This window comes from Stegodyphus dumicola, chromosome 1, assembly GCF_044657685.1.
Source record: "Stegodyphus dumicola isolate Sdum_Otavi_A_Nest chromosome 1, ASM4465768v1".
NCBI classification, from domain to species: Eukaryota; Metazoa; Arthropoda; class Arachnida; order Araneae; family Eresidae; genus Stegodyphus; species Stegodyphus dumicola.
Window position 1 is genome coordinate 65,791,980 of NC_140768.1, and position 12,624 is coordinate 65,804,603.

Genomic DNA, 12,624 nt, shown 5'->3' on the forward strand with positions numbered 1-12,624 from the left:
AAAGCTTCATGACAGAGATTTACTTGCATATCGGTTCTAGGAAAAAAAACTACCACAGGAAAAACGCCCACAGGAATAATGCTCACAGGTATAAATGCTCACAGGAAAAAAGCCCACACAGAAATATGCCCACATAGAAAAATACACACATGGAAAAATGCTCACCTAGAAATATGCTCACACGAAAAAAAGCTCACATAGATATATGCTTACATGAAAATAAGCCTACTGATAAATAAAATACGTATAAATATTCTTCCATTAATACAGTAATCAATCAATAATTAATCAATTTGAACGTCGTACACCTACTTGAATTTTTTAAAGAAGAATTACTTGATCATTTGGAAAAAATATTGGACAAATGCTCATATTAACCTTTTTAGAGACGGTATATAAAAGAATGAAAACTATAGTAAAATTTTGCATGTACTGCAATTTTTATACCACTGCCTCCTGTACGACATTTTTTTCCTGTAACTGCCAATAGTTTGTTTTTGTTTTTTATTTACTCTATTTTTGCATACTTTTGATGTGTATCTATAGAAATTGATGTTTGAATGTAGTTATTTAAGTTTGGACCCAAAAAGTTCTAGAAGACCACAGTTTCCAATCGAAGTGTGCAATCATTATGAAGCAGCTTCCGAAAATCTCCTAAAACAACAAATTATTACGAAAGCTTTCATACGGTACTAAATTCATTACTTAAATGTAGCCATCCTAGTATGTGGTTTTTGTTTGACGGACTGAAAAAGATTTAGCCTGTCAATGTTTATTACTAGCTATTCTAAATACAGAGCGTACTAAAGTTTAAAAAAAATGTGAAAACTTACATTTGGTAATCGCGAATCATGTAAGAAACTATGATGAAATCAATGATAAAATTAGATATTTACATCTATTAGCTAATATTCAGTAAGTTTGTAGAGACATTAGGTATTTTGGAAGCAGGAGATGTGAAAAATGAGCAAAGAATTCGCCGAAAATCGAACCACGGAACTCTGGAATACGCGGCCAGCGTGCAGACCACCATACCACGAAGGCATGCTAAGAAGGCCGGATATTATGCTAAGGCATGCTAAGATCCTGTTTAAATATACATTATTTATATATAACAAAGTATTTTACGTAATTTAGATAAAATAATTATTTCTATTTGCTTATTCTTTTAAATTCTAATGCTTATTCTTCTAAATGTGTAACTTATACTTACTATTATTTTTTAACAAATAAAATTGTAATAATTTTTTGCTGTATATTGTGTTTCATTTTTCTTCCTTCCTCCTCTAGTTTTCCTTATTCAGAACGGCCCATTTGTTAATCTTATATAGCAACTAAATCTACACATAAGTTATACAGTTTTATATATATATATAGATGTTTTGGTAATTTAAATAATTTTTCTTTGAAAATTCAAGTACGTGTACGATGTTTAAATCGATTAATTATTGATTGATTAATGTAAGCATATTTCTACGTATTTTATTTATCAGTGGCCTTATTCTTCTTTTATTCTGAGCATATATCTATGTGAGCTCTTTTCCGTGGGAGTATATTTCTAAGTGAGCATTTTTCCATGTGAGCTTTTTTCTATGTGGGCATATTTCTGTGTGGACTTTTTTCCTGTGAGCATTTATACCTGTGAGCATTATTCTATGAGCATTTTTCCTGTGGGCATTTTCCGGCCACCGTAAATATCTATATAAGTATATTTTATGAGACTTTGCAAATTATGCTCTAAGCAAGTCTGAAAACTATAAAGAACTACATAAAATTGTTGCTGAAATACGCTTTGCAATTATATATGGCTTATGGGTATGCTAAATATATACTAACAGTAATGCGAATGAGGAAAATGTTTTTTGCGTATATGAATTTTGTTTTAGCGAAAGTTGAAGAAAAGAATAAAAAACATATAAAAAGCTAAAATAAATTTTAAAGAATTTTCTTATTTTCTTAAAACGAAAAGGAAAATATTCTACTTTTGATATAATTAAACAATAGAATTACACTTTTTACACAAATTGACATTATTCCGAAATGATGTCGGTATAATATTGATTAGGCATAAATGTGGAGCAATTACGCTACATAAACAGGGTATGATTTAGTTTCTGAATGTGGATCGAAAGAATTACGCACTTTAATGTTTCGCTTACAGCATTTTATAAATGTACGGTTCTGAGTTAGGTCCTATCTATGTAATTATATTCAATCATCCTTCAAAAAAGAATCCTATTTGGAGCAAAATATTTATTTCAAAAAAAGACAAAATTTTTTAATTTTACAATTGGGTAAGCAGATGAAAAATACAGATTAATTTGCTTCTACAATGATTTTAGCAACTACATTTATTTACAAGATCGAATACGAACATGAAAAATACACATATACTCACATACGAAATGATTATTAAGTCTATTCTGTAATAAAAAGCATCTTTTCTGAGTAAATTACATGCAGTTGGTCATTCTAGGTGAAAAAATGTTTTCGATATTAAATATTGAAATTTCTTGAGAAAATTACAAAATGTTTTATTTCAAATTATTACCATTTAAAAATTAATAAAAAGTCAGCAGATTAGCAAAAATTGAAAAAATTATGTCGTTTATTTCATAAAATTCATTTCAGTTTCTAAAGATTTATCAAAGATATATTTGAGACGAATGATTCAGAATCAGACATGTCTATAGAAATGTTAAAACGCATTACTTATGTTAAGTTCTTTTAACACATATGGTAGATAAAGTTAAAAAATTTTAAATAATAGGATAAAGTTAACACTTATGATAGATAAAGTTAAAATTTGCTTTAGAAAAATAATTTTCAACTTTATTGAATAATTTTAATATCTAAATATACAATATAAATATATTTATTACTATTGTCACAACTGACAACTAAAATAAAACATTTTTTACATCACAAGAAGCAACAATATGTTAAAATACAACAAATATTTTACCATAATACGATACGTAAATAATATTAAAGGTTTACTTATGTAGCCGTCGTCTCAAAAGCGTCAACTGGGCACAATGAAATGATTACGAAAAAGGGTGATAGATGGCAGCACTAGTCATATTTAAAACGATAAGTCGAAGACTTAGCGCTGCTGTGACATAGAAGAAAGGATATATCAATCAAAATTTTTGAGAAAAATACGAAAAACAACTCACAGAGTGTCACTTATAATCTCTTAACACATAAGTGACCCAAAATATCGTAGGATTTTTTTCAATATCCGACGATTGCGTCACTTAAACTTTTTGCCCCTCATCTTTCCGTTATACGGTTATCATATTTAACATATGTTCGAGAAAAGGAATACAATAATTAAAAAAAAAAAAAAAAAAAAAAAAAAAACACAGTATTTAATTTTTGTTGCTTCCCTGTCTTCCACAACATGCTTACAGTTTTGTACATTTCCTGCTTAAATTTGGCTTTCGTCTCCCCCTTTGAAGTTGCTAGAGTGACCTTTATCTCCCACACTACCTCTTGCAGAGATGGAAAACTTCCGAGTATCCAGCATTTCTACCTCTTCCCTGGCAGCGAGTTCAGCATCCATTTGATCTAATTCCTTCTTGGACAAGTGGTAAACTATTCCAGCACCGAAAGCATCTCCAAGAACATTAACAGATGTCCGGATTCGGTCGCTGAAATGCGGGAAAAAAGATTAGAAAATGCTGTACATCATAAGAAAGAGGGTAATATCTGCATATCAGAATTAAAACCTAAAACTAATACAAAATGAATGATGTAATAATATGACAAAGTCAAAAGCATTTTAAAAGAAGGAAGAGGTCTGAATTATTTTTAATGATCATTAGTGAAAACTGTTGTTCTTCCACGCTTCATGTTACATCTCCTGAATCAATACTCATATTGTAGAAAGAGCTTGAAACTTAATAACTACCAATTTTTGCCAAGTTATTCTAAATAAATCAGCGCGTAAGTGATCACAACATCAATGCTGGCTTTTCTGAGTGGGACACTTAATACATTTCGATTCAAATGTACTTGCTGGATTTTTGTGTTAAAAAAAGAGAAATACGAGATCGTGGACTTCTATTACCCGAAGTGCTATCAGAGTTCAGTATACTTTTTTGTCCAGTTATATTTGCATTTACCAATCTGTTGTCTGACGTTCACGATTTAAATTCTACTCGCATTTCGCCGTCATATAAACAACGTATTAAGGTTTATTCGATTTTCTCACGTTGACATTCGCATGTCTGTTGTCATAAGCACTTTGAAGCACAGCTTCTGTTGTTTGAATATTTTATAAGTACTTATCACAGGACTTGTAATAATTGTTCGCTTGGTTGCTAGCAAGCTGATCCTCTCCTGGCATTATTGGGTGTTATTAGTCAAAAATAAGAAGGAGATGAGGCAGATAGCTGTTATATATATATGCATTCATTAGATTAAATAATCCAACATTATTAAGTTTTATGTTTAATTTCCTATTGGCTATAAATGCTTAAGATGAAAACCCCCAGATATATCAAAAGTCACCATTTTTTCTCTCAAAGTTCGATAAATTCTGAGCAAACGATGTAATATTTAAGAAATACACTGATGACCCAACACACTGGTACACCTGCCTAATGTAGGGCCCCCGCGAGCACGCAGAAGTGCCGCAACACCATGTGGCATGGACTCGACTAATGTCTGAAGGCGTGCTGAAGGTAATTTACGCCATGAATCCTGCAAGACCCTCCACATATCCATAGAAGTGCGAGGTGATGGAGACCTGTTATGAATACCACGTTGTTAGGCATCCCCAAAATGCTCAATAATGTTCGTATCTTGGGATCTATTTGTCCAATGGACGTGTCTAAACTCAGAAGAATGTTCCTGACTCGGTAGCAACTCTCGAGATGGGCATTGTCGCATTTTCCTACTTGAAATGTTCAAATTCATCGGAATGCACAATGGACAAGACTGGGTGCAAGTGACTGGAGAGGATACTCACGTATCTGTCACCTGACAAAGGCGTATTTAGACGTATCAGGGGTCCCATATCACGCCAATTGCACACGTTCTAAACCATGACAGATGAGCCTCCACCAGCTACAACAGCCTTCTGATTCCATGGATTAATAAGGTTGTCTCGATAGCCATACACACACAGCCCGTACACATTGGTCGCAGCGATGTTGGAGATTTTTATGTTTTATCGGATTCCCGATATTCACGGTACACTCGTGAAATGGTCGTATGCGAAAATCAAAATTTTATTGCTACGTTGGAGATGCTATGCCCCATTTTCGTGCGCCGACTGTAAGACCACGCTCAGACGCACTTAAATTTTGATAACCTGCCATTGTAGCAGCAATAACCGATCTAAAATCTTTGCCAGACACTTTTTGTCTCATATAGGCGTTTCGGACCGCCGCATTTTACTTTCATTGGTTCCATATTTCTGTTACTTGCATTACGTACGCCAATAATAGTGATTTTTGGCTCTTCAGTTGTATAAGAAAACATTTATCGCTGACTGCAGTTTCTTTGGAGCTTAGTCCTTGCTGTATACATAATCCTTTTACGGCGCAAACACAAGAAGGCACGGGACATCGTTTGATGTATACTCCGCATTAGCAAGCAGTTTCTGAATTCCTGAACCCTTAGAGCAGAGGAACAATGCATTTTTATTAAGAAGGCACATTTTTGACAATGAAAAAGACCTTGACTGAGACTTGTCTTGTGACTGCCCTCGAAAGGTTCGATGATATACACATATAAGCAAAACAGATAGGAGCATTATACGTAAAGCATTTTCGATTTGTTTTGTTTTTTCATTAAATTACATTTTAAATAAACAAATGCTGCACTTAACTCTTTCAAGTAATAAGCATATAATAGGAAATTATTTAAAAATATTAATCTAATCTCTTAAGCAAGTGAGCAATAAATATACCCATACCTATTGGGTAATGTTATCATCAAATCTAAAAATATATGGAACTGCGGATTTCAGCAATGGATATAAAACCCAGTGGTAGTTATTTTACTCACCATAAAATAATTAATGATAGATAACTTTGAAATATAAATATGTACATATATTTCAACGATATCGTCTCTAATGCATCATTTCTCAAACAGAATAAAAACTAGAAATCACAGTGCACCGCAAACGATCTCTAAGGATTTTCCACAAATTATTTTGATGAATAAAATACTCATATTGAATTCTACACTCATACATAAATACGGAACTAATTAACTGGAATGCTTATGTAAAAAATATCTGAAATATAAATGTTATAATGTTATGTCACAGGTTCTTCAGCGATATATAGGTTGAGAGGTTTAGATTATCCTAGAAGCAAGCTAAAACGCCCATCCTTTTTTTTTTTTTTTTTTTTTTTGTGGGAATCTTATGATCGCGAATTGAATTCTATATTTATTAAGAGATATATAATGTAAATTATGTTTTTTTTTATTTTAAAATTACAACGTATCTACAAAAGTGATCCGTCAAAGGCAGCATAAAACAAGTCATTCTAACTCTCGTCTTCTAACACAGAAATGATTAGAGCTAAGAATATGAAAAATGTATGAGAATAATACAGAAATACGCTGAAGTAGTGTATCGTAAAAGGTGTGGTCTGGGAAGCTTAATGTTATGCGAGAAATGCCTAGAAATACTTTTTTACGTAAGAGTTACCTCAGTTGTGAATAGTATTCCAAAGACACCACAGAGTGCTTTCAAATGTGGTTCTACAAAATTCTGCTTTAGGAAATACGTAAAACTGTAGCAACTGCTTTAGGAACAAATAACTGAGAGTCTGGTCAGTAAAATTAATTAACTACAACTAAGGCTACACGTGGAAGTAATAAATACGTAATCATGGTTCAAAAATACCTATTTAAAAGATTTTATACATTTCCCAGCCTACTGTTTGTATTTTAACCCACTAATGTTTGAAAAAATTAATAAATAAAACGAATAAATAAAGCATAACAATTGTACAAAATTCATGTCCAAAGAAATCTTGGGAATAGAGCTTCCATATTACAAGACCCCAGCAAGAAATAAGGCACTGTGATCATCGTTACTATCAAGACGCTTTTTTATACTACTTCACCCACTGTGTTTCTTACTCTACAGTAGGATAATGCGATTGTTAAGCTGTTACAAAGATTTTCACAGCATGCAACTATGCACGTGACAGCATTACTCGCATTTTCGGATAAACTTAAAACTGCATTCTAATAACAATTGCTTAAAATTACTTTGGGATCAGTGTACAACACATGCAAGGATGATTAGGGATGGATCGAATATCTTCTCGTCATTTCACATATAACTGTAGGAAGTCAGTTAAAATATTTAAAAATCAACATTTAAGTTCTGGACAATTCTTCTAAACTTCAGAGACAGTCATTTGAAACTGAATAAAGCAATTTTGAAACAAAGGCTTCTTATGTTAAACTTTCTAAGAGTTGATATTTCAGTCAATGAATTCGAAGGTTGGAGAGATACGGAAAGAAGGTATATGAAAATAATAGCAATTTATACTACCTCATAACATAAATAACAAGTAAAAATTTCCCTTAATAGAAAATAGAAAGTACTCACAGCAGCCAGTCGACAGCAACGATCATAGAAATGTCCTGAGTTGGTAGTCCAACAGCAGTTAGAACCAACAACATTGTCACTAAACCAGCGCTTGGCACACTAGCAGCTCCGATACTGGCAGCAGTGGCAGTTAAGCTGAAAAAATAATACAGTTTTAGGACAGTAGAGATTCCAGCAATCTGGAATTCAGTTGCCTGGAACTCCGGTTTAATTTTTGTTTTTCTTTAAATCTAAAGAAAATTAAACTTATTATCGATTTGTTTACGTTTTGAATTTCTTTTGCTGTTTATAAAAAGGAATCACTGAATTAATTTGGATAAATGAGTATGATATACAGATTAGCCTACATGCTCAACAATTATGTAGCTCTAGAATTATGTAGAATACGTTATCGAAAAAATTCCACTTATACAACTCTTCGTTAAACTCCAGTTTTTGGTAATAACAAAATCGTTAGCAATAGGAAAATTGTGTTTATTTACATTTGAAACAGGTTTCATCAGAATATAGGTATTTCATCTCTCGGATATTCAAGTTTATTGTTATTTTGTCAGAAATGTCTGAGTGAGAGTCTGGATTATAATTAGTAGTAAATTCAATTTACTTGAGTTTTCTGTTTAAACAGATTTAATTGATCTAAATAATTCTTGATTTACTCCATGAGTATAAAGACAATAAAAGCTATAATGTAATTAAAAAAATTTTCTGACGCTTTTACTTTAAATGGAACAAGATTAAATAAATATTCTGCGAAAATGTTTTAACACAAGCACTAATAAAAATTACAGTTATTTATTCTTCAATATCTACGACCTTCAGGTATACCAGGAAACAGAAATTAAACTTCTCTTATATTTGTACATAATATAACTCTGTACTTTCAATCGAGATATATATTTTTAGTTGTAACAATATAACGAGAACCTAAATCTTTCTGAATATAACAAAACCTCAATTACCCGAAATGAGTGGGACTAAGATGTGTTTGAGGAATTGTTTTTTCATATTTAAAAAAAATGGCTATTGCAGATAAATCAGTTTATTCCCCAAATTACATTTTTGATTTTAACTAAAACATATTTTTTTCAGAACATTAAGTATATAACTTTGAAATCAAATACATTTTTCAGCGAAGCATACAAAAAATTAGAATAAAAATACAATACACGTGACAAACACTCATTATTATTTATATTTCCAAATTATGATACATAGTCAATGTCTTTGCCGTTTCCCTTTTGTTTTAATTATTTGATCGTTTTTAACTTCATGTTAACTAAAAACAAAATTCTATTGTATTTAAGTATCATAAATAGGAATAATAGACTCCTAAAAAAGGTTTTTATTTCCTTCTTTCTCGCCTTTCTCTTTCGTCCAGGTTGAAGATCTAAAGCAAGCTGATAAAAAGGATAACTTCTTATTATTACGGTTTCGACTATCTAAAAGTTATAATACTATCAATAAATCGCGAAAATATGTCTCAAACAACTACCAAACGGTCTGCAGTCTTATCCATGAAAGCTCCATAATCTGCACCCTTTGAAAATCATTCTGAATAGACTACATGTTATCTTTATACCTCTGTCGCCTTTTTATAAAAAGACAAGAAACGTTTAGCAATTTTTAAATTCCTAAGAAGTGAAAGAAAGATGCAAAGGTATTTCGGACGTTCGGCGAACATTTGCGACATATATTGGTGATTTGTTGATAATATTGCGGCATTTAAAAACGAGGGACTGTAATAATAAAAAAATGCTGAAAAAACTTTACAAAAAGTGTAAAAAGACTCTAAGGTAGGGTATAGGATAAAAGCGTATTAATTAAGCAAAATCTCGGAATTCTAGTCTCTAAAATACAATGAATTACAGAAAGAACGAAAAGAAGTTTTCGAAGAATTTTGCTCATGACAACTATACCCTTTCCACAGTTTTCGATGACACCAGTCCAAACAAATATTAACATGTTCAGGGATACTCACTACTCGATATTCGGATAGGAACGGTTCTATCTATCTGTCATTACGACACTCTAAGATACAGGAAACCAAAAATCAGTATTAATTATTTGAAACAGAACTTAAATATGACTATTATTTCTTAATCTTAAATTTTTGTGTGGCTGGCAAAATATTTCAGTCTGAACAAAAATTAATATAACAGAAGCTGCGATAGGCATCTTAAACAATGATTATAATTGTGAAAATAACCCTGAAGAGAATTAGTGACTAAATTTCTCTGAAAGAATTGTGCAAATGAAACTTGAAGAGAAAGAACTTGAGAATAAAACTCATTTTCTGTAGTTATATACTACGTACCTATAGAGTTCAAGAAATGATGGTAAGTAATTTCAGCGAACCTCCTAGAGATTATTGATGCTAGTAATTAATGCCTGATCTTGACTTTGTTCGCCCTAAAAGTATCACCAGTTAAAGCAAAAAGGTTTAGATGGAGTTTGTGTTTTAATTTATATACTTGATATCTGCTCTAACCGATTCGTAAGCTGTCAAATAAAACCCAACGAGAATTTGATTAAAACCCAGACAGTAATCTCATTTTATTTTAAATCATCATTACCGCATTATCGGAAATTGAAGTTTTGTTTATAACCCAAAAGCAAATAATGCGATTATCTGCATGAGTAGGAAAAATTCGGTTCGTACCGACAAATTTCGCTTCTAGAAATCCTGAATAAAGATGATGTTAATAGTCTTAACAGCCCCCTTTTTCTCACAGGAAGGAATGAATGAAAAACGTTTACCGAAATAAAAAGAAAGAAGTTTCTTACAGTCCATAAAAATATTTGATTTCTGAAAATATTTTCAGGCATTAGGAGAGAAAAGGTTCAAACATATAACAAATTTTTGTTGGCTTTCTCATACTTCAACTATCGTCAAGCTTCTGATTGAGAAGAAACTAAGTTGCTTTTATTAATCCGATCCTAAATCGCAAGAATTTGCATTTAGCAATAACAATCTTTCTCGTTTCTAAAGTGAAATCTTCCTTCCAAAGGACGATTTTCCATTATTTTTGGAAGGATTTCAGAAAACAAGGAAATGCAAATAATAAAAGAAAATAATAAAACAGCGTTTTAAGGGTTCATTTCTGCAAACGTTCCGATATATCTTACAAACAATCTTTGCTTGTTTGTTTTATCAGTTGGAAAGCACGCGCTGATTATTTGCAAAATGCAGAATTGCCTTGAGGGAGGACTTCGTAAGTTGAATTGGCAAGTATTCATAATACATAAGGAGGGGGAAGAGAACGTGAAACAACCCATTCCATCCCATTCGCCAGAATACTAACTGAACTAATAAGAAATATTACGACATTACAAAAAATGTATGTAGAAGGTTAAAACGAACGTAGTTGTTTTCTTGACATCTCAGTATATATAATGAAAACAAGAAAAAGACGTAGCATTGTTGATGCGTAACACCTAGACACGATAGATCGTAGATCCATATTGAAGAGGAAGACTTCTTATTGCGTAGTATGCTAATATATTGAGTTCGTAATATCTAAGAAACATGGCAGTCGAGGTAATTTTAATTCCATTTTTTTTAATTCACATTTGTGACCACAGCTTACATGGCACTCTAAACGTGCCTTTCCAGAACATTTACTTTTTTGATATTATTGAGATAGGAAGCGAGCACAACGAAACAGCCACCAAGTAGCACAGAAGTTCAAGCTGAAAGTGGCGCATTTATCCAGTACGACAGGCTGTTAAGAGGTAAGTTTTGGCTTAGGTTACGAAAGTTTTAGTTTCTTAAGAGTTACGTCATCAGCGTTGCGCAGGCCATGCAAGATCGAACTAGAAATAACGCAGAGAGGTTATTACTATTTTTAAAACAGAGAGGAAGAATTAAAGGTTCATCGTTAGTTTAAATTATAATTTTGATTTACATATTTCTTATCTTATATATAAGAGAGATTTGTAGATAATTATAATAGAATGGCAATGATTTATTACTTTTATTAACTTTGAGAGGCTTTTTGCGTGGATAGCACGATGAACTTGCAGATAGACGTAGCAATAGATTCAACATAATTTTATTAGTGGGCAACATAACTCGTCAGACATAACATCTGATTCACACCGTTATGTGCGCAATATGCACAATGCAGCTTTGGAAGCTTAGCACATCTTAATACAATGAATGACAGACAGAAGCGAGCGGAGACATGCCACTTGGACGCAGACAAGCGGGAAGTTTACATTCAGAAGAAAAACGAGGGAGAAATAAAAAGAGTTTCGCTTTCAATAGAAGTCTTATTCAATGAGGAATAAGAGCTGTTTGCATTTCAGCGTTAGGAGAGATCTTACGATGCGGATTAATTCTGAAATGATTCAGCTTAGATTGATATGTTATAAATAGATACAGTCAAAAGTCTTTAATCCGGGCTCGTCGGGACTTCGGCGATTCCGGATTATCGATTTTTCCGGATTATAGATCATCAGTTTAAATCTGGTAAGATGGCATGCAGAAATTATAAAATTAAAAATATGAAACCGTAATTTATAAAATAATGAGCAATTATGATCTAAAGGGTATCAAAATTTACCAAAAAAGAAGCCTAATATTTATTTGTTTACTTTATTAAACATTTCTTTCAACGCGCGGATGCGTAAAGCATACCTTACGCATAGCCGAAATTAGAAAATTGCAACCAGAAAACTATTTGATTTGTATTCGTGGTATTTATAATGACGAGGAATTTGATTTAAATCATATCAAAGACGGAGTACATCGAAATTAAATACTACATTTAGTAAGGAATTATAAGCCGAATAAAATAAAAACATCTGCTCTGAAGATAACGATAGTGTTGACAAATCAACTTCCAGTTCATTGTGCGCCGGGACGTCTTCCTCCCCCCCCCCGCGCAGAGCAGCGTGAAATTGATAAACAGATTTCGGAACGGTTAGATAAACAAAGAATATGCCTTTATCCATTTTTTGTAGCAATTCTTTTTTGTTTGATGGACATCGAAACATACTTTCGTTTTCTAGATCCTTTGGGAGCTCCAGCA

At 32.3% G+C, this 12,624-nt stretch overlaps 1 protein-coding gene across 3 annotated transcripts in view; it reads right to left on the reverse strand.

Moving 5' to 3' along the window:
* Window positions 1-2,238: 2,238 nt before the first annotated feature.
* Window positions 2,239-12,624, reverse strand: part of LOC118189235 (excitatory amino acid transporter-like) — a 172,925-nt gene continuing 162,539 nt past the window's right edge. For all 3 annotated transcript variants that reach the window (XM_035359811.2, XM_035359809.2, XM_035359810.2), the window contains 2 exons: window positions 7,592-7,726; window positions 2,239-3,656 (listed from right to left, as the gene is read on the reverse strand). In XM_035359811.2, the coding sequence (XP_035215702.1) occupies window positions 3,434-3,656; window positions 7,592-7,726 (358 nt within the window). In that variant the 3' untranslated portion in view covers window positions 2,239-3,433. The remainder of the gene's footprint in view (window positions 3,657-7,591; window positions 7,727-12,624) is intronic.